The 23,567-nt window shown below is 40.1% G+C and overlaps 1 protein-coding gene across 14 annotated transcripts in view; it reads left to right on the top strand.

The window, feature by feature from the left end:
• The first annotated feature begins 6,439 nt into the window (after positions 1-6,439).
• The window catches only part of LOC126261336 (calcium/calmodulin-dependent protein kinase type II alpha chain), a 1,016,317-nt gene continuing 999,189 nt past the window's right edge, over positions 6,440-23,567 (top strand). For all 14 annotated transcript variants that reach the window (XM_049958533.1, XM_049958541.1, XM_049958530.1 and 11 more), the window contains exon 1: positions 6,440-6,555. In XM_049958533.1, coding sequence (XP_049814490.1) covers positions 6,491-6,555 — 65 coding nt within the window. In that variant the 5' untranslated portion in view covers positions 6,440-6,490. The remainder of the gene's footprint in view (positions 6,556-23,567) is intronic.

Genomic DNA, 23,567 nt, shown 5'->3' with positions numbered 1-23,567 from the left:
TATTTTCTGGGTCTCATGAACAAATAAAGCGAGTTGGGTCTCACACGATCGCTGTTTCCGGAATCCATGTTGATTCCTACATAGTAGATTCTGGGTTTCCAAAAACGACATGATACTCAAGCAAAAAACATGTTCTAAAATTCTACAACAGATCGACGTCAGAGATATAGGTCTATAGTTTTGCGCATCTGCTCGACGACCCTTCATGAAGACTAGGACTACCTGTGCTCTTTTCCAATCATTTGGAACCTTCCGTTCCTCTAGAGACTCGCGGTACACGGCTGTTAGAAGGGGGGCAAGTTCTTTCGCGTACTCTGTGTAGAATCGAATTGGTATCCCGTCAGGTCCAGTGGACTTTCCTCGGTTGAGTGATTCCAGTTGCTTTTCTATTCCCTGGACACTTATTTCGATGTCAGCCATTTTTTCGTTTGTAAGATGTAACCAAGTAGCCTCTGCACCACTGAATTTTCTCAGAAACCTTTGAATGTCCCCTCCAGAAAATGGTCCAAATGAAATTCATTCATTTTCAGACTCTTTTACGAGTCAAAATAAAAATACAGTAGTGATGTTCATACCAATGGCCTTCATGGAAGAAAGCAGAAAACTTAATAAGCTGGTGTATTATTTCCCTATTTGTGGTCATGCCTATAATCCTGGCAGTGTCTTGTACAGTGGATAAAAACAACCAGAAAAAGGGAGGTATTCTTTCAATGACTGAATACTATTAAGTGCTGGAACAACATAGCACTGTCAAGATACTACATATGGATTGGAAACCAAAGGATCTCAAATTTAATGCACTAAAAGCCCTGTGATCTATGACGTATTTCAAAATAACTGCTCAGCTAGTGATGAATTATGAAAATTCTAAGGTGGAGACACTCATAATGTCCTGTAGAGGTCAAGGTACAGAAATCTAGAAACTGCAGTCAAAATGAAGAAAGCAGCCACATTGGAAAAGATGAACACATTCAGCAATGAGAAGAAAAATTACACCTTAAAGCTTACAAGGCATTTCAAAGTACCAGGAGACACAGAGTACTGTTGTAGTCAGTATTTTATCTGTTGTTATATTTCAAAAGGGTCTGTTACTATTTTGAACTTGTGCTTATCAAACAATTATGGGAAATATAACTGCGTAGGCTACTGCAGCCAGAGCCAGTTGATATAGAAGTTTTCTGGGTACGGTAACGTGTCATATTGTATGAAACTACTGCTGGAGAAAACCAGCGTTTCGGCCATGGTTCTTGTGGGTCTGGTAGACCACACTGCAATCGTGGCCAAAATGTTGGTTTTCTCCAGCAGTAATTTTATACAATATGATGCAGTACCATACCAGAAAATTTTATGTTGAATTATGGGAAAGTATGATACTGAAGTGTTACAATGAAGTACATTATTGTATTTCTAACAAAATGCACAGTAGGGTACCTTACTTCATAATTAATGTTAAAAGTTAAAAAGAAACATAAACAAATCAATTTGAATTTGTATATTAACAAAATTTTTAACTTACATCTTTGCATTTCAACTTTTGAAAAAAACTTGGAAACCTTGTTCCTCTACTCTGAAAAATAAAGAATTAAAATTCTAGAAATGTTTAACACACAATTGGAATTGCGCCCAAAAAAGCTGTTTAAATGTTAAATTATCTTGTTTATGTAATCAGCGTTTCAGTATGATATTTAAAAAAATGTGTTTCCTCAAGAATTCACTAGTTTGCATTTATCAAGTTCTGAAAAGACACTACTCAATCTATTTCTTTGTTATTCTCTCTGTCCTATAACCTGTTTTAATACAAATATGTTATTAGTAGCTTTTCTTCCACATGCAAAGACATGTTATTCATCAACTGACACATAATTGGCTACTGCGGTGATTCTGCTTTACTTTTCTTGCATTTAGTTTCTGATGTGCATCATTGATACTAACCAAAAATGAAGGATGCTGTAAGGGGAACAGCAGTTGTAATACTAGGTAAGAGAAAGATAAGAAAGAAACACAAATAGTACAATACAGTATTGTTTTTGGCCGCAATAAAAACAGCTACAAGATCAGGAGGATAGAATATGAACGTGTGAAACAAAAGTAAACGGTAATGGAAACAGCAGCTATGAGGGTAATGGGATTCATAAGGGTACTATCCTGTAGACTATTTATTAATGACACAAATAATTCTAATTCATCCAAATCTAAATAAAGGAATGACTCACAAAGAAATCTTTGTATAGTACAATAAAAAGCCCTCTCTGCCAATACTTTATTTCAGTTTATGTAGTGTGGATCAAAAGATAAGCCAAATTCACCAAAAATAAAGAAAAATTAATAGAACAAGGTTAGGAAATTTGTAACATCTTCACACTACTGTGAAGCAAGAGACAGGATCCATAATATCACAAAGGAACAGTTTAAATTAAAATGCAATACATTTCAATGTCATCTGGGCTGAAGAAGATCACAAAATCCTAAGCAAACTAAAGCAATGTTTTTAGCTGATCTTGAGTTAAGAAATGACATCACACAGGATGGTGCAATATCTGCAACATATAATTTTTTATGTATTGGGGAATGTTCTAGGACGGGCAGGCAAGAAAATCTGTCAAGAGGCTATAAGTGATGGGGCCAAGTGACAGTTTTAATGCCAGAAAATCTAGAAGGGATTGAAAGTGACTGCTGTATTATGTAATACACTATACCTAGAAGTGGATGATGAAATGTGTGCAATAACATAAACACAACAGAAACTTAATTCTTAACTCACTGAAACTAATTTCTGTTCTTCTGTAACAGTCACGAGCGATAAATGCACACGTCAAGCATCGACACCCAAATGAACCCAATACACCACATAACACGTGGACCATACACACACCACCAGAGGACACTAACAACCGCAATAAGACAACATCTACAAACACAACACACTCAAACTATACTCCGCACCGCCATGATGTCACACACCACAACACCCTTACGTCACAGGTCAAAGCAGGCAGGTGAACTCGGATGCTTCTGTAATCCCTGGTGTTACTTCCACTTCTTCCATTACTTATATTCCACTGAGGACTTTCCATAACTATATTTATACCAAGGAGTTAATATGAGAGAACATGTAGACATCGTGTGTTTGCATTCTAAGCTATAAGGTACTAACATACAAAATTATGAAACAGTGGTCAACATACGAAGAAAGTAACGAAGTGTTGAAAACAGTGTTACAGTAGCCTATTTTTATTTCAACATTATGTGTCTAATGAAAAAGAAAAATCACGTAATTAAAAATCAAATGCCATGTAGATAAAACACCCAGCAAACAATTTCTGCTTTCAGATTCGTACTATAATTCACCTTTTGAATCATATAGTTTAAACATTGAGGTTCTCATGTTTATAGGTTGGTGAGTAGTCCACATTTCAGCAGAAGAACACTGCTCACTGAGTTTATTGAGTATTCAATAACTAGCATAACAACAAAACAAAGCAGTTTACAAAATTTGGGATACAAGCTCCTCATATAAATTAAAGTCTTTCCGTAAACCTCTCTTATTACTACGAAGTACATAATACTGATTCCAATAAAAATATCCATGACCTACAGGTAGTAGATATTATTAGTTAATAGCGAAGAAGAAAGCCTATGGTTCAATGTCCCACTTATGATGAGGTCATTAGAAAAGGAGTATAAGTTAGGATTGGGAAAGAAAATTCCTTTGCAAAGGAATCATCCCAGAATTTGCCTTAAGGGATTTAGGGAAACCAAGGAAAATTTAAATCTGAGTGGACAGATGAAGATTTGAATCTTCATACTCCTGAATAGGAGTACAGTGTCTTAGCACATCCCTTGGTGTGAAAACTGTAGGAGTACAATTCCCTGTTACCCAAATGGATAACAACCAAGAAAAGTTTGGCATCATTTGCACTTGGAAATCTTTGCCTGAACACAGAAGTCCACATTCTTTTACTCCTTTTTGTCTCAAAGGTTATTTTCAGGGCTGCTGATGATACAACTGCCAATAATGAAATCATTCTCTCAAAACGCACAGAAACAGTATCACACAAATTTATTGAACATAACATCCTGAAGAGAACTCACTGAAGATCGAAACATTGTTACACTCACTGCCACTACATTACCTACCCAACAGCACCTATAAATAATAGTAATAATAAATAATAAACCATCAGTTTCCGACGAACTGTGGCCAGTGTTATTTGAAACAAAACATAAAAACAATTCCTACATATTACCTTGCAGCTCTATGTATGATTCAGGAAGGAATTTTGTATTTTCATGAACATCATTTATACTTATCAAAAAGCAAATAAACTTAATAATAGATAACTCTTCAAAAGACGATTTAAAAAGTGCCTCATGGGGCACTTCTACAAGATATTCAAATAACTAACAATGTAAATTCCACAATGGAATAATGACAATGTGGAAAGGATGGATTGCTACCCACCACATACATGAAGTGTTGAGTCACAGACAGGCTTGTGCGAATGTGTGCGTTTTCTACTTCTGGTGGAGGGCTTAGTCTGAAAGCTGAACATTTCTAGCATCATTTTTCGTTGTGCCTGTCTGCAACTCAATGAGACCTCAATGCAGTGAGTAGCAATCTATTATTTCCATATTGGTATTATCGAAATATCTACTGGGATTTACAAAAATTTGTGCATAACAATGCAAATTATAAAATACAAATTCATTCTACAAGCACACTGTATTCCACAAACCCAAGCTAACAAGACTCAGTATTCCACAAACCCAAGCTAACAAGACTCAAGGGCTTGATTAACACTGAGGAATCTAGAATGAGTAAAACATGTGAGAGAACACGGAAAAGCATGTACACATGATCTATCACTGTCTTGGATATCCAGGAAGATTCTGTTTTTACTTCAGTTACACATACTCTTCCACATTTTGTGTTTTTTAATCTACGAGTCTAAAATTGCTTTGTAACACTGCTGTGTCTTGACATCATTTGCACATCTGTGAAATGCCACTCAAAATATATAGGTTCCAATCAACATACATGGCTTATAATCAGTCAATCAATGTTTCATTTTGTGCCTGCCAGCAAGCAATATGTTTTATTCTTTTATAATTCCAATTGTGTCTCTTGCTACTAATAAGAACAGAATTTACTGAAATCATGGTAGGCAAAATAATGTTTCAAGAGATCTTACGAGTAAAAATTGAGCTATGAGATCCTTCACCTCAGAAGAATATCTAGCTGTTGGTGGTCTTTTAAACTGGCTTAACGCTCCTAATGACGGAAAGGGTTATAAAGGTGTTTTCTTGGGATGCTATATTTGTCAGATTTAAGTTCAACGTAGAGTTACAAATGATGTTGAAATGTGTAGCTATATTACAAAGAGATAGACAAACTTGCCAGAACTTACCGTCAGGAGACAAAATCCCAGCCCTGTCAATAGAAACTGAAACTATGGACTTATGTCTGTTGCTTACCATCCTCAGATGATCTTTGACACTTCTAATTCATTTCTGTGTGTAACATCTCTCGGCATATTTTTTCTGACTTCACTAGTTAGATAGTTTCACGTTCCATGGATCATTTTGTGCGATAAATCGTAATGATGCAGAAGTTTGCAATTACTTATCCGCTACCTTTTACACGTTACAATAATATAATTTCTTCTGCGGAAGTGAATCATCGTTTGCTATGTTAAATGCTAACGTGATGGAAACTTGCTCACATTACCAAGTTTCCTTCTGGAAAATGAGAAGACCCTGAACACATTCTTTCCGGTTTTTCTTCTGTATAGGTAAAGGAAATTGGTGGTACATCTAGTGGATACGAAGTACCGATATGTACTCTCTTCGAAAACCGCACTTCGTAGTAGAATTCTGGCACGCACACATTCAGTGCTTTTGTATGAGAATGATTTCCTACAGTAGAATTAAATATCTTACTTGTTCGCGTATTTAAAACTGCACTTTACCTTCGCAATACTGGAGACAGACTCTTACATTTGGTTAAATTTTTCTCATTCAATTCATCATTTCAGAGTGTGAATGAAACTTCAAATAAATAACTCGGTGCGAAACAGAGTAGGAAAGTAAAACAAGTGATCCAACGTTACGAAAACGTCAAGCATATTTTCAGCTGTAATAAATTTACAGGCTTCTTAGATCTGCGCATAATCTGTCAATAACACGGCTTTCGTTTCGCGCCACATTCGAACAAGCGCGAAGCGCGAGGCGTCGTCGATACGTTGGTAGCCCTGGTAGTAACACTGATGTTTTACTATCTGTTTCATTTCATAGACTGAAAAACTATGTAAAATACAACGTTTTTAATTGTTTTAGTATTATTTTGTTGACAACTTTCAACTGAAAAGCAACTATGTTCTCTCCATAATACATCAGTTTGAGTTCAGTATTATCGATTACTACTGTACCTTCAGTTGCGCAGCGTAGTGTGTTCGTTTTCAGTAGTGAAGTAAATATTGTAGTTTTCGGTATGGCTGCTCCAGCAGCTTGTACTCGATTCAGTGATAACTATGATCTGAAGGAGGAACTAGGAAAGTAAGTAACATTTTGGAGCTTTATTTCGAATATAAGCCCGAATTATTCCAAAATATTTAACCCGCCACTGATTGGACTGGGCAGAGAGGCTGAGGCAGACGACACTTCGCCTCGTCCGTGGGGTGCTGAATACCCATCCATGAGAGTTCTTCAAATAACCTTTCGAAATATATGTGCGCTAAGGTTGTAAAGGTCTCATTAATTCCTTGAAAGACACACTACAACATCACTGTCTTCGCTTTTTTTCTGCTACTGTAAACTGTCATATAACGACATGAAGTGTCAGATTCAATCAATAATCGTAAGCTCAGCCGCTCTTTTCAGTACCTCACAATGTTTCTACAGCTAGCGAAAACATTGTAATAAGTATCTTGTATTGATAAGTATTTTGTATTATAAGTTGATAATGAAGTTTCGATCTTAAATTTTTGTTGTGTGTATTGCGACAGTTGCAGCAATTGTCAAATTTCTTTACACAAGGGATGCTTCGTAATATTTAACATATTCTGCAAAACGAAAGCTGATCAAAATAGTTTTATCTGAAGTATTAAATGAGCAGTGCTTACGTCTTCACGCCAAATTTTGTTGTTCATTTCCTCGTCGAATTTAATGTTCACTTTATCTCTGTGTAAACTCAGTAAAACTTAAGAGTATTCAAGAAAAAGTTCTGAATCGGAAAGGAAAGAGAAATGCAAGCGAGAAGCAAATAACAGACAACAGCTTCAAAATGAATACGTTTTATGACATTTATAAAACTGCCGTCTTGCAGCTTCTGCATTCGTGAGTCATTTAAGTTGTACACTGAAAGTAAATTAAACAATGGTAAAAAAAAAGAAAAAAAAATCAAGCGTAAATTGTTTCAGAAACACCGAGCGCACATGCTGTGGTCGTTTACAGCAGTCGTACATATTTGGGAAAAAATAAAGAATACCCTCAGCTGCAAAAGTATATTTTGGGTGTGTTGGTAGACAGCCTGTCTTATTTTTGCCCGGCGTCTCCGTTGTACAATAATTCACAAGGCATGCCAATGGACTCACACACAGTCGGTTTTATGCATATGAGAAAAAAACTTACACCGCGATGGTATCATTGATTTTCTAGGGGGACTTTGCTGTTTTGGGCCTCTGCAGAGAACTTAAAAATGCGCTGTAAACATTGTGCTGATACAGAAATTTCTTCGTATGTCACTTGTCAGGCAAAGTAATATGTGAATGGACACCAGTGGTGGCTTGCGCAGTGATTTAGTAATTGTAGGCAGTTCATTCTATACGTATAGAAACAATGTAAGAAATAGCTGAAGATTGGTTTCTATCGAAAAAATGGCCCATATCTCTCTTTTTATGGAGCTATTTTAATATTTTTACGTGACTGTTCTCCAGACATTTTGTCAGTACATTATTTTTTGTGTAGTGAGTAATACAGTGTTACATAAAAATAAAACTCATTATCAGTGATTTCTTGAGTTGAAACGTAATGAAGCACAAAGATAAACTGAATATATTTTTCCAGGCAGCTTTATTCGCTGCGTTTACAAGTTGCAGTGTTTCTTTTTTTCTGTTACGTCAGACTTTCTTCCGACAGTCATTTTTTGATGCAGAGCAGATGATAACTGTGTTCTGTAAAACCAGGTACGGATCAAAATGCAGTATGACATGCCTGATGATTCAGCTCACAAAGAACCGAAAAAGTTTTATTTAGACTGCTTTTTACCAACCCCCCCCCCCCCCCTCCATGAACCATAGACCTTGCCGTTGGTGGGGAGGCTTGCGTGCCTCAGCGATACTGATAGCCGTACCGTAGGTGCAACCACAACGGAGGGGTATCTGTTGAGAGGTCAGACAAACGTGTGGTTCCTGAAGAGAGGCAGCAACCTTTTCAGTAGTTGCAGGGGCAACAGTCTGGATGATTGACTGATCTGGCCTTGTAACACTAACCAAAACGGCCTTGCTGTGCTGGTACTGCGAACGGCTGAAAGCAAGGGGAAACTACGGCCGTAATTTTTCCCTAGGACATGCAGCTCTACTGTATGATTAAATGATGATGGCGTCCTCTTGGGTAAAATATTCCGGAGGTAAATGAGTCCCCCATTCGGATCTCCGGGCGGGGACTACTCAAGAGGACGTCGTTATCAGGAGAAAGAAAACTGGCGTTCTACGGATCAGAGCGTGGAATGTCAGATCCCTTAATCGGACAGGTAGGTTAGAAAATTTAAAAAGGGAAATGGATAGGTTAAAGTTGGATATAGTGGGAATTAGTGAAGTTCGGTGGCAGGAGGAACAAGACTTTTGGTCAGGTGAATACAGGGTTATAAATACAAAATCAAATAGGGGTAATGCAGGGGTAGGTTTAATAATGAATAAAACAATAGGAATGCGGGTAAGCTACTACAAACAGTACAGCGAACGCATTGTTGTGGCCAAGATAGACACGAAGCCCACGCCTATGACAGTAGTACAAGTCTATATGCCAACTAGCTCTGCAGATGACGAAGAAATTGAAGAAATGTATGATGAAATAAAAGAAATTATTCAGATAGTGAAGGGAGACGAAAATTTAACAGTCATGGGTGACTGGAATTCGGTAGTAGGAAAAGGGAGAGAAGGAAACGTAGGAGGTGAATATGGATTGGGGCTAAGAAATGAAAGAGGAAGCCGCCTGGTAGAATTTTGCACAGAGCATAACTTAATCATAGCTAACACTTGGTTTAAGAATCATGAAAGAAGGTTGTATACATGGAAGAACCCTGGAGATACTAAAAGGTATCAGATAGATTATATAATGGTAAGACAGAGATTTAGGAACCAGGTTTTAAATTGTAAGACATTTCCAGGGGCAGATGTGGACTCTGACCACAATCTATTGGTTATGAACTGTACATTAAAACTGAAGAAACTGCAAAAAGGTGGGAATTTAAGGAGATGGGACCTGGATAAACTGAAAGAACCAGAGGTTGTACAGAGTTTCAGGGAGAGCATAAGGGAACAATTGACAGGAATGAGGGAAAGAAATGCAGTAGTAGAAGAATGGGTAGCTTTGAGGGATGAAGTAGTGAAGGCAGCAGAGGATCAAGTACGTAAAAAGATGAGGGCTAGTAGAAATCCTTGGGTAACGGAAGAAATATTGAATTTAATTGATGAAAGGAGGAAACATAAAAACGCAGTAAATGAAGCAGGCAAAAAGGAATCAAATGTCTCAAAAATGAGATCGACAGGATGTGCAAAATGGCTAAACAGGGATGGCTAGAGGACAAATGTAAGGATGTAGAGGCTTATCTCTCTAGGGGTAAGATAGATACTGCCTACACGAAAATTAAAGAGACCTTTGGAGAAAAGAGAACCACTTGTATGAATATCAAGAGGTCAGATGGAAACCCAGTTCTAAGCAAAGAAGGGAAAGCAGAAAGGTGGAAAGAGTATGTAGAGGGTCTATACAAGGGCGATGTACTTGAGGACAATATTATGGAAATGGAAGAGGATGTAGATGAAGATGAAATTGGAAATATGATACTGCGTGAAGAGTTTGACAGAACACTGAAAGACCTGAGTCGAAACAAGGCCCCGGGAGTAGACAACATTCCATTAGAACTACTGATGGCCTTGGGAGAGCCATTCATGACAAAACTCTACCATCTGGTGAGCAAAATGTATGAGACAGGCGAAATACCCTCAGACTTCAAGAAGAATATAATAATTCCAATCCAAAAGAAAGCAGGCGTTGACAGATGTGAAAATAACCGAACTATCAGTTTAATAAGTCACAGCTGCAAAATACTAACACGAATTCTTTACAGACGAATGGAAAAACTGGTAGAAGCCGACCTTGGGGAAGATCAGTTTGGATTCCGTAGAAATATGGGGACACGTGAGGCAATACTGATCCTACGACTTATCTTAGAAGAAAGATTAAGGAAAGGCAAACCTACGTTTCTAGCATTTGTAGACTTAGAGAAAGCTTTTGACAATGTTGACTGGAATACTCTCTTTCAAATTCTGAAGGTGGCAGGAGTAAAATACAGGGAGCGAAAGGCTATTTACAATTTGTACAGAAACCAGAAGGCAGTTATAAGAGTCTAGGAGCATGAAAGGGAAGCAGGGGTTGGAAAGGGAGTGAGACAGGGTTGTAGCCTATCTCCGATGTTATTCAATCTGTATATTGAGAAAGCGGCAAAGGAAACAAAAGAAAAATTCGGAGTAGGTATTAAAATCCATGGAGAAGAAATAAAAACTTTGAGGTTCGCCGATGACATTGTAATTCTTTCAGAGACATCAAAGGACTTGGAAGAGCAGTTGAACGGAATGGACAGTGTCTTGAAAGGAGGATATAAGATGAACATCAACAAAAGCAAAACGATGATAATGGAATGTAGTCGAATTTTGTCGGGTGATGCTGAGGGAATTCGATTAGGAAATGAGACACTTAAAGCAGTAAAGGAGTTTTGCTATTTGGGGAGCAAAATAACTGATGATGGTCGAAGTAGAGAGGATATAAAATGTAGACTGGCAATGGCAAGGAAAGCGTTTCTGAAGAAGAGAAATTTGTTAACATCGAGTATAGATTTAAGTGTCAGGAAGTCGTTTCTGTAAGTATATGTATGGAGTGTAGCCATGTATGGGAGTGAAACATGGACGATAAATAGTTTGGACAAGAGGAGAATAGAAGCTTTCGAAATGTGGTGCTACAGAAGAATGCTGAAGATTAGATGGGTAGATCACATAACGAATGAGGTGGTACTGAATAGGATTGGGGAGAAGAGGAGTTTGTGGCACAACTTGACTAGAAGAAGGGATCGGTTTGTAGGACATGTTATGAGGCATCAAGGGATCACCAATTTAGCATTGGAGGGCAGCGTGGAGGGTAAAAATCGTAGAGGGAGACCAAGAGATGAATACACTAAGCAGATTCAGTAGGATTTAGGTTGCAGTAGGTACTGGGAGATGAAGAAGCTTGCACAGGATAGGGTAGCATGGAGAGCTGCATCAAACCAGTCTCAGGACTGAAGACAACAACAACAATTACCAAACCAGTACTCCCCGGCTCTTTACTGTAGTCAGAATCGCCCAGTTACTTCACCGAGCAGCATCACAGTACCATCAGCGGAGTCGACGTCTAATCGGTTTTATCTATAAAGTTACGACGACGCCCAAAGGACAACCCTTTGCAGAAGTATATAATGTGGTAGTTTACTACAAACTATTGACGTAGTTGCATATCATAAAATAATATACAGATCGATTAGGTTTCAACTTTTCTCTGTTCATTAACCAAGAAAGTTCAACAGAAAATGGCGTGAGCAACGCGGTGTTTAAGAAAACATGGATGGACTGCCGACAGGAATTGTTAGCTCAATGACGAATTGTTAGAGAAGCTGCCTCTTCTTTTCAACGATCACAGGCCCTGTTGACCACGCGCTGCATCAGCGATCTGCTTCCATCTTCTTTTGTTTCTCTCCACCCTGCGGGGATTTCTAATACTCCACGTCCTTCTGTTTCATTTTTCCATCGTGTGCGAGTTCGGCCCAATAGTCTTGTTGCTTGCAGAGTGCCCTGGGATGCCTTCTTAGGAATTCTGTTGGTTTCCATTCTAGCGATATGCCCAGCGCAGTGCAATCTCCTACTTTTTAATTTATGGACAATAATGTGTTGCTTCATTATCTGATAAGTCAGTGTTCTTTCGAGCTCTCCAGATGTCATTCTCCAACACGGGTCCCCAGATTTTTCTCATCACTTTTCTTTCGGAACCATTCAGTCTTTCTCTTTCTTCCTTAGTAAGCGTCCAGTTTTCCGAACCGTGCAGAACTTTAGGACAGATGATGGTGTTATGTATTTTTATCTTTGTGATGATCGACAAAGCTTTACTTTTGAGTAGGATGCTTAGAGCGTACAGACGTCTTGACCCTGAGAGACAAAACTCATGCCACAAAAGAGCGTCGTCTTATGTGATGGCCCTGACAATATCTGCCTGCACAACGACGGAAAATCATCAGTGATGGCCGCACGGTCTGGTGCGCCCTGCCGCGGTTCGCACGGCTCCTCCCGTCGGAGGTTTGAGTCCTCCCTCGTGTGTGTGTGTGTGTGTGTGTGTGTGTGTGTGTGTGTGTGTAAAAGCCAAGGGACCGATGACCTCAGCAGTTTGGTCCCATAGGAACTTACCACCAAACTACCTACCGTCAATGATGGTCCACGAGAGCAGATTTCCATGATAAATATGGAATACGTAGTAGACCCTCCCTGCCCCTGAACACCACACACACACACACACACACACACACACACACACACACACACACACAAAGAGCGAGAGAGATATGACTGCGGTTTCGAGGAAAGATTTTTATGATTCAGGCAGATGACTGTAATACATCAGTCTCGCATCTCCTCTCCACAGTCAAAGTCGACTGCATTCAAGCTGGAAAGAAATCCATTCTGATGACTTCGTATAGGTAATGCTCTATGCACAAATAATACCAGCTACCAGGAGATGCAATTTATTGTGCAAATTACCGTACCACGCCGCCCCACATCGTTAGTTTCAAAAGTCCAGGCCTCGACAAGGTACTTGTTGAATCCGTCACGAGTTTACACTCACATACGTCGTCCATAAACGGTGGCATGAAGTAGCAACGAGCGTTCGCACCTTTCTGATCAGTGAGTGTACTCTCCAAACATTGTATGGATCCGCAACGACCGGTTGCCTGTTCACCGTCCAGCCCTGATGTGTTTATGCTGTTTCCCAGTCATTTTTCCGTCTCTGGCGATTGCAGACAACATAGGCTCCACGGGAGGCTCAACAGGACGGCTGCAATTATAGTTGTAGTGAAAGCTCCACAGAGACGGTGGTGTGCAGGTGTCGACTGAACGTGGGGTGGCGGCTGAGTGGCGAACTGATCTTGAGATTTCACTAGAAGTTGTTCTGACTGCTTGCTATCAGTATCAGTACATGCCTCACCTTTCCTCAACTGAAACTAAATTAATACGGCTGTCTATGTGACAGAGCAGAATATGAGTTTCGTTTGGGAAGACCGTTTTTTAGTGACGCCCTTCTCCCTCACTCACTGAGTACGCCCCACAACCCTGAAAAATACTTTTTTTGCAGCAGCAGATGTTCCTAAGTGGTTCACTCTGAAACTTTACTTCAGAATCAGTACAGCTATTCCCCATGTGTGAAACGTTCAAATGTTTATCTTCCTTGCTTACATGCTCAGTTCTATCGGGCATATCTTACTGTATACAAGTAGAGATCTTGGAGGAATGACACATTACACTGGATTAAAAGGTAGTGGTTCATTGTGTTACTTAAGGCAGATTTTGTAACACTGAAATTCTAAAGACGATTTTACAGCTCTTCTCAACATGTACATCTACATTTATACTCCGCAAGCCACCCAACGGTGTGTGACGGAGGGCACTTTACGTGCCACTGTCATTATCTCCCTTTCCTGTTCCAGTCGCGTATGGTTCGCGGGAAGAACGACTGCCGGAAAGCCTCCGTGCGCGCTCGAATCTCTCTAATTTTACATTCGTGATCTCCTCGGGAGGTATAAGTAGGGGGAAGCAATATATTCGATACCTCATCCAGAAACGTACCTTCTAGAAACCTGGACAGCAAGCGTTGCACTTTTAAATAATGGATGGAGGTTTACTCACAGCTAGGTGCTACCGAACATGTTGAGGCCGTGATCGAACGCTGGACTCTGGTTGTAGAGAAAGCTAACTGGAATCATCCTCGGTCCGGTCGCTGCAACTCGTGGTTTCGATGGTGTCTTTGTAAACTTTCGTCGTTCCCCCCCCCCCCCCCCCACCTCGCCCTACCCAATCACACTAAGTTGTTTTCATTCTGTTTCCAAAAATGCCTGGCTATTGACGGAATATAGATAGCTAACATTGACTTAGCAACCAGAAACTGGTGGCTCTACAACCGATATGCTCTGGCAATATAGGTAACTAACGGCAATTCCGCGCCAGAAATAGGAACTGTTAGAATTGTACGTAAGCCCCTTACGTTTAACGTGAGACTACTCCGCAATATATCGTGAAACAAGAGCACGATATAGGTTGCAACGGCTGCCGGTGACAAGTGCGTTGGTTGTGGGATGTTAGGCTGGGCAGCCTCCGTGGTGCTATTAGAGAGGAGGCTATATGATGGCACCGTGTGTAACATACTCCCTTCTTTTGTTGTTATCATTCAGTACATCACTACACTGCACACGCGCTCGTCACTGCCATCCACACGATGCAAATTCCCACGTAATACCTATACTCCATTGGGGCTGCGGGGACAGAACTGCAAACCACTAACATCATGCCCTTGCCGAGAAAGCAATGTGTCAAGAAAACTGTCTCGTAAGATAAACATTAATGTACACACCTTTTTGCACTGCCAGTGTACCTTCGAACACCTGGAAATACGCTCATTGTGTGGCCAGATAAGATACAAAATGCAGCCGTACCAAGAAGAAAAAGAGAAGAAACAAGTCTGCGGGAAGTCCTTACCAAAAGAAGGGACATCATAGCGAGACATGTGCCAAAGTATCCAAGAATGATAAACTTGGCACTTTAAGAGGAAGTTGAGAGGAAAATGGCTGTGGGAGATGAGAATTAGACCATATAAAATACGTAGAGCATGTCAGAGATAGTAAACACTCAGATATGATTAGGTTGGTAAAAGATGGAGGAGATGGATGGCGTCATCAGGTCTGTTGAAAGGCTGAAAAGAAATACGAAAATCCCTTTTTTAGTCATCAGTCTTCTGATTAGTTTGACGCGGTCCGCCACAAATTCCACTTCTGCGTCAACATCTTCATTTCAGAGTAGCACTTGCAGCGTACGTCCTCAATTATTTGTTGAATATATTCCACGCTCTGTCATTCGGTACAGTTTTCCCTTGTACAGCTCCCACTAGTACTATGAAATTATTCCGTGATGTCTTAGCACAGGTCCTATAATCCTGTCCTTTCTTCTTGTCAGTATCTTCCATATGATCGTTTCTTCGCTGATTCTGCGGAGAACCAACTTATTTCTCGTCAGTCAGTAGCCCACATTTTGGTTGAATGCCCCCTTCTTTTGGCTCTGCGTGCTAAGTACAGACTCCCCCGCACTTTACCTTTGATGTTGGCTGACGATTCCCGGATGGTCGACCTGGTTCTCGGTTTCCTCCGGGAAAGTGGTTTTTATTCTCAGTTCTAAGGTTTTTAATCTCTCTCTCGTGTTGGGGCAGGGCGGTGAGTGTTGGGGTGTCTCCCACTGCAAGCCGTGTTTGGAGATTCTCGACTCCCCTCCCTGGCCGAGATCCTCTTTTCTTCCCCTTTTACTCTGTTTTTATCATTTTTTTAGGGTTGATTAGTCTCCTTTTCCTATACGCACTTCTCCATTTTAGCGGTTGCACCTTTTAAGTCGCCGGTGGTCTTGCCTCTGCTGCTTCCGAGATGGGATGTTTCCTGCCTCTAGAATAGCGTAGGGTTCGCTCTCTTGCTGACTTACCTCATTTTTTTTTTTACCATTGACAACTTGACTGCCCTTTTACATTTTTTAGCCTTTTCCCTTTTATCGTTCTGACTTTTCTGAGATGTCACACTATCTGAATGGAACACATTTGAAACACGGGACTGATGACCTTGCTGTTTGGTCCCTTCAACCCCAACCAACAACAACAATATTTCTCGTCAGCCCAACTGACTCAAAATCCTTCCGTAGCACCACATCTCAAACGCTCCGATTCTCGTATTTTCCGGTTTTCCCACAGTCCATGGTTGTGTGCTCTAGGCGCACGGTATCAGAAATCTCTTCCTCAAATTAAGGCCTGTGTTGGATATTAGTAGATTCGTTTGATCAGGAATGCCCGCTGAGCTCGAGCTAATCTGCTTTTTATACTCTCCTTGCTTCGTTCAGCATGTTTTTTTGCCTGAAAGGTTGCAGAATTCCTGCACTTCGTGGTCACCAAGCATAATAAATTTATCGCTAATCTCATTCCTCCTACTCCGCGATACTTGCGTCTTTCTCCGGTTTACTCTCAAACTATATTCTATACTCATTACACACTTCATTCCATTCAGCAGGTTCTGTTCTACACCCTCCCTCGTACAGCTCTCTCACCAGCGATTCTTACCACTGATTTCCTTTCACCCTGAATTTTAATCCCATTGTTGCATCTTTCTTTTATTTCCGTCATTGCTTTCTTTGACGTATAGATCGAACACTAGGGGTAAAGACTGCATCCCTTTCTCATACCCTTTTTAATCCGAGCACTTCGTTCTCGTTCTTTCAATGTTATTGTTCTCTTGGTTCTTGACATATTCCCTATAGCTTACTTTTATTCTTCTCATAATTTCGAGCATCTTGCACCATTGCAAACGGTTTCTATTTTTTTTCTTGTCTTGCCTCCGTTGTCAAACGCAACGTCACAGTTCCTCTCCGGTGCCTTTACATTTCTTGGAACTATACTGATTGTCCTCTAACAGATCCTCAATTTTTTTATCCATTCTGCTGTATATTTTTCCTGTCAACAGCTTGGATGCATGAGCTTTTAAGCCGATTATGCGATAGTTCTCCCACGTATCTGCCCTTGCTATCATCGGAATTGGGTGAATGATGTTCTTCCGAAAGTGTGATGGTATGTTACCAGTCTCATAGACTCTATACACAAGTTTGAATAGTCGTAGTTCGGTTGCCATTTCTCACGATCATTTCAGAAAATTTCAGTGGAATGTTATCCATCCCTTCTTCCTAATTTGATATCGACTCTTCCAAAGCTCTTTTCAATTCTGACACTAACACTAAATCCCCTATCTCCGTAGCTGGGAGCTCCAACGTTAGGCGCGTTATGGGGTCACTTAGGGACATGGCTGCCAAGAAGGGAAAGAAAACCAATGTGCACTCCGTGTTTTTACCGGGTGGAGTCATTCCAGACGTGAAACGGATCCTCCCAGATGCCATGAAAAGCACAGGGTGCAGCCAACTGCAGGTGGTGGCTCCCGTCGGTACCAATGATGTGTGTCACTTTGTACCCGAAGAGATTCTCTCTGGTTTCGAGCGGCGAATAGAAGTGGTAAAGGCTGCCAGTCTTGCTTGCAAGATGATAGCAGAGCTGACCACTTGCAGCATAGTGAACAGGACCGATTGCGGACCTCTGGTACAGAGCCGAGTGAAGGGTCTGAATCAGAGGCTCCGACGGTTTTGCGAGCGTGTAGGCTGCAGATTCCTCGACTTGGGCCAAAGGGTGGTTGGGTTTCGGGCTCCCACTATACGCAGGAGGCGACTGCACGGGTAGCTGGGGCTGTGTGGCATGGACTGGACGGTGTATTAGGTTAGAGGGTCTCGGGAAAACACATGATGGGCTTCAGTAACAATGGGTGCAGGCCGAACACAGGAAGAACGTAGATGCAGGAACCATTGGTATAACAGTTGTAAATTGTCGCAGCTGTGTTGAGAAAGTACCAGAGCTCAAATCGTTATAGGCACTGAAAGCTGTCTAAAGCCGGAGATAAGCTTACCCGAAATTTTTGCGAAGAACCTAAGGATAGGATAAACAGGGTTGGCGGTGGCGTGTTTGTTAATGTTTGAAGTAGTTTATATTGTGAAATTGAGGTAGTTAGTTCCTGTGAGTTAGTATGGGCAGAAGTCATTGTTGGCAACCGGAATAAAGTAATATAATTGGTTCCTTTATTGACCTCCCAGTTCAGATGATACAGTTGCTGAAAGGTTCAAAGAAAACTTGAGTTTGATTTCAAACATGTACCCGACTCATACGATTATAGGTGATGGTGACTTTAATTTACTCTCGATACGTTGAGGAAAATATGTGTTTAATTCCGGAGGTTCGCATAAAACATCATCCGAAATTGTGCTAAACGCATTCTCTGAAAATTATTTCGAGCAGTTAGTTCATGAGCCCACGCGAGTAGTAAACGGTTGTGAAAACACACTTGACCTCTTAGTAAAAAATAATCCTGAGTTAATAACGAGCATCAAAACAGATACAGGAATTAGTGAACACAGGGTTGTCGTAGCGAGACTGAATATTGTAATCTCCAAAGCCTCCAAAAATAAATGCAAGATATACCTATTCAAAAAAGCAGATAAAAGTTCCCTTGACGCCTTCCTGAGAGACAATCTCCACTCCTTCCAAATTAATAAGTGTTGACCAGATGTGGCTTGAATTCAAAGAAATAGTACCGGCAGCAATTGAGAGATTTATACCAAATAAATTAACAAACGACGGAGCTGATCCTCCAAGGTTCACAAAACGGGTCAGTACACTGTTGCAGAAACAACGAAACAAACATGCCAAATTTAAACAGACGCGAAATCCCCAAGATTGGCGATCTTTTACAGAAGCTCGAAATTTAACGTGGACTTCAATGTGAGATGCTTATAATAGTTTCCACAACGACACTTTGTCTCGAAACTTGGCAGAAAATCCAGAGAGATTCTGGCCGTATGTGAAGTATGTTAACGGCAAGAAACAATCAGTATTCTCTGCGCGATAGCAATGGAGATAATATCGAAGACAGTGCTGCCAAAGCAGAGTTACTAAACACAGCCTTCCGAAATGCCTTCACAAAAGAAGACGAAGTAAATATTCCAGAATTCGAACCAAGAACAGCTGCAAATATGAGTAACGTAGAAGTAAATATCCTCGGAGTAGTGAAGCAAACTTAGATCACTTAATAAAAGCAAGTCTTCTGGTCCAGACTATATACCAGTTAAGTTCCTTTGAGAGTATGCTGATGCATTAGCTCTATACTTAACAATCATATAAAACCGTTCGTTCGACGGTAGATCCGTACCCAAAGACTGGAAAGCTGCACAGGTCACACCAATATTCAAGAAAGGTAGTAGGAGTAATCCACTAAATTACAGGTCCATATCATGGAGCAGGATTTTTGCACACACATTGTGTTCGAACATTATTAATCATCTGGAAGAAAACTGCCTATTGACACACTATCAGATGGTTCAAATGGCTCTGAGCACTACGGGACCTAACATCTGAGGTCATCTGTCCTCTAGAACTTAAAACTACTTACATCTAAGTAACCTAAGGACATCACGCACATCCATGCCCGAAGCAGGATTCAAACCTGCGATGGTAGCCGTCGCGCGGTTCGAGATTGAAGCGCCTAGAACCGCTCGGCCACACCGGCCGGCTTGACAAACTGTCAATATGGATATGGAAAACATCGTTCTTGTGCAACACAACTAGATCTTAATTCGCATGTAGTGTTGAGTGCTATTGACAAAGGATTTCAGATTGATTCCGTATTTCTAAATTTTCGGAAGGTTTTTGACACTATAACACACAAGCGGCTTGTAGTGAAATTGCGTGCTTATGGAATATTGTCTCAGCTATGTGACTAGATTCGTGATTTCCTGTCAGAGGTGACAGTTCGTAGTAATTGATGGAAAGTCAACGAGTAAAACAGAAGTGACTTCTGGCGTTCCCCAAGGTAGTGTTAAAGGCCCTTTGTTGTTCCTTATCTATATAAATGATTTTGGAGACAATCTTAGCAGCCGTCTTAGGTTGTTTGCAGATGACGCTGTCATTTATCGACTAGTAAAGTCATCAGAAGATCAAAACAAATTGGAAAAAAATTAGGAAAGATGTGAGGTCATCCACATGAGTGCTGAAAGGAGTTCGTTAAACATCGCTTACACGATAAATCAATCGAATCTGAAGGCCGTAAGTGCAACTAAATACCTAGGAATCACAATTACGAACAACTTAAATTGGAAGGAACACACAGAAAATGTTGTGGGGAAGGCTAATCAAAGCCTGCGTTTTATTGGCAGGACACTAGAAAATGTAACAGATCTACTAAGGAGACTGCCTACACTACGCTTGTCCGTCCTCTTTTAGAACACTGCTGCGCGGTGTGGGATCCTTACCAGATAGGATTGACGGAGTAAATCGAAAAAGTTCAAAGAAGGGCAGCACGTTTTGTATTAACGCGAAATAGGGGAGAGTGTGTCACTGAAATGATACAGGATTTGGGGTGGACATCATTAAAACAAAGGCGTTTTTCGTTGCGACGGAATCTTCTCACGAAATTCCAATCACCAACTTTCTCCTCTGAATGCGAAAATATTTTTTTGACACCGATTTACATAGGGAAAAACTATCACCACGCTAAAATAAGGGAAATAAGAGCTCGTACGGCAAGATATAGGTGTTCGTTTTCCCGCGCGCTATACGAGATTGGAATATTAGAGAATTGTGAAGGTGGTTCGATGAACCCTCTGTCAGGCACTTAAATGTGATTTATCCATGTAGATGTAGGTATCTTCCATACCAATTCCAGTTTCTGTCACGTCATCAGATATGTCCTCTACCTCGTAAATGTTTCCATGTGCTCTTTCCTTGTATGTACCCTTCCCTCCCCCCATTCGCATTGCACTCTTAATGTTATGGCCCTTGCTTTTAATTTCAACGGATGTTGTTGTGTCTTCCCTGTGTGCTGACCATTTCTTTTTAGATTTCTTCACATTTATCCTACAGCCAATTCGCCTTGGCTTCCCCGCACGTCCTATATATTTCATTCGTAAGTGACATACTGCTGTATTCGTGGCTTTCCTTGAACATTTTTGTACTTCCTTTTTCGTTGATCAGTTTCTGTATTTCTTCTGTTACCCTAGGTGTCTTCGTAGCTACATTACATTAATACGTGTTCAGTAGATCATGAATACGAGATATCGTAATGATGTGGAACGCGTCAGTTTTACATAAAGGCTACATGGAATAATTAATTTTTTCTTTTCTTTTTTTATACAATTGTTACTTCATATCTAAAAATTCATCTACTGAGTGGGAAGAGGTGTCATTCAGAAATTCTTTTAATTTGTTTTTAAATGCTGTTTGACTATCTGTCAGACTTTTAATGCTATTTTGTAAATGACCAAAGATTTTTGTGGCAGCATAATTCACCCCTTTCTGTGCCAAGGTCAGATTTAACCCAGAATAGTGAAGATCATCCTTTATCCTAGTGTTGTAGCCACGCACTTTGCTATTATTTTTGAACTGGGATCGGTTATCAGTAATAAATGAATATATGTATTGTGAAGATACTGTGATTATTCGTAATTCTTTGAATAAATGTCTGCAAGGTGTTCTTAGGTAGGCTCCAGCTATTATTCTGATTACACGCTTTTGTGCAATGAATACTTTTTCTCTTAATGATGAAGTACCTCAAAATATGCCGTTTGAAAGCAGTGAATGAAAATAGGCATAGTACGCTAATTTACTGATATCTTTATCGCCAATATTTGCAATAACCCTAATAGCATGAGTAGCTGAACTCAATCGTTTCAGCAGATCAGTGTGTTTCTTCCAATTCAATTTCTCATCAATGCACACACCCAGAAATTTTGGATGTTCTGCCTTAGCAACAAACTTCTGTTCAAAGTCTATATTCATCAACAGTGCTATGCCATTTACTCTACAGTAGTATAATGTGTTTTCTCAAAATTTAGTGAGTCCGTTTGCAGAGAACCACTTATTAATTTTCTGGAAGACATTATTTACAATTTCCTTTGCTAACTCTTGTCTCTTTTGGGTGTGATTACTATACTTGTATCATCAATGAAGAGAACTAGCTTTGCATCTTCATGAATACAGAGCGGCAAGTCATTAATATATATTAAGAACAATAAGGGACCAAACCTAAACCCTGTGGGACACTTTTCTTGATACCCCCCCAGTTGGAGGACTCAGCAGATTTTTGCAGATTGTCTGTTCTGTTAATTTCAAATTTCTGCATTCTTCCAGTTAAATATGAATTAACCCATTTGTGCACTGCCCCACTCATGTCTCAATACTTAAGCTTATCTAGAAGAATTACCTTCCTTGTACCTACGATTCGTCTGACCACCATATTAAACTCATTAATATAGTTTAATGGCCTTGATTAGTATTGTATGGAGTCTGAAATTGTTGCTGAGGAGGTGATGTATAGTAAAAGGGGGCAACATTGGCGGTAAATCATACGAGTGAAGTTACAAAAGTTAAAAGCCTGAAGTATTTTTGAGATAGAATGTAATCCAGCAGCTAAAGCGTATGTTTAGGTTCATATTTTCTTGGCCGAAACGATCTTTTTTTATTTAATTTTAACGATTTCCAAGATCATTCGAAATCCTTGTTAAACCACCATGTGCACCTCACTGAATAGTATTGCCATCAGAGACCACCTATCATAGCACATCATTAAAACTAACTAGTTAATCACAGTGTGGGGTGCTTTAATTACGGTACTAACAGTTTCCATAAGAATCTCGCTCGGAGCTGAATGTAGGATTTCGATATGTGGGGCTGAGCTCTTGGAAATTTTGTGTCGCCGTGCGGTCTCCAAATTCTCCAGAGTAAATGAAAGTGCTCTCTTAATCTGTTATAATAAAACTGCAATAGTAAGAGAATTTTTAAGACTGTTAAGTGTGAGAGCTATGTACCAAAGAAATGTTTTTTAGATTACCAGGAAACAGGTGGATTCGCTTGTGATATCGCTGTTTATGAAAGTTATTTATTTAACAGTCACAGTTGGCGTGATGTGCGTATCATGCAGCCAGCAATAGCAGATTTTGAAATTGCTCTGTATGCATGTCCATTGTAACGGCGTGTGCAGCATTTGGTGTCTGTTCACGAGGTACCTGGAGAAACGTTAACCAACGACATGTGAATTCTGTCCTCAACGAATTCTCAGAGGAATCACTAATCACATACCTATTTTAAGACAACGAAAGGAGTGGGGAAGGAGGAGAGAGAAAGAAAGAAAGAAAGAGAGAGATTATTCTAAGCCGGGGATAATGGCCTCAGAATAAGGTTTTAGCGAAATAATATTCGTTATTTTTTTAAAAAACTCAAAACAAACTTGTCATTATGAGGACTCTTTAGTTAGCAATGTTAATAAATTATGACTGTTGAATTCATGGTGACGTCAGGAATACACTACTCCCTCATCTTCCTGTATAGCACTTTGTTGAACGGAAGTGCATGAACGTAGCAGACTAACGTCTTTGTGACTTAGCGAA

Source organism: Schistocerca nitens, chromosome 1 (genome assembly GCF_023898315.1).
Source record: "Schistocerca nitens isolate TAMUIC-IGC-003100 chromosome 1, iqSchNite1.1, whole genome shotgun sequence".
NCBI classification, from domain to species: domain Eukaryota; kingdom Metazoa; phylum Arthropoda; class Insecta; order Orthoptera; family Acrididae; genus Schistocerca; species Schistocerca nitens.
Note: the sequence above shows the minus strand (reverse complement) of the source record. Positions and strands in the feature narration are given on the sequence as shown.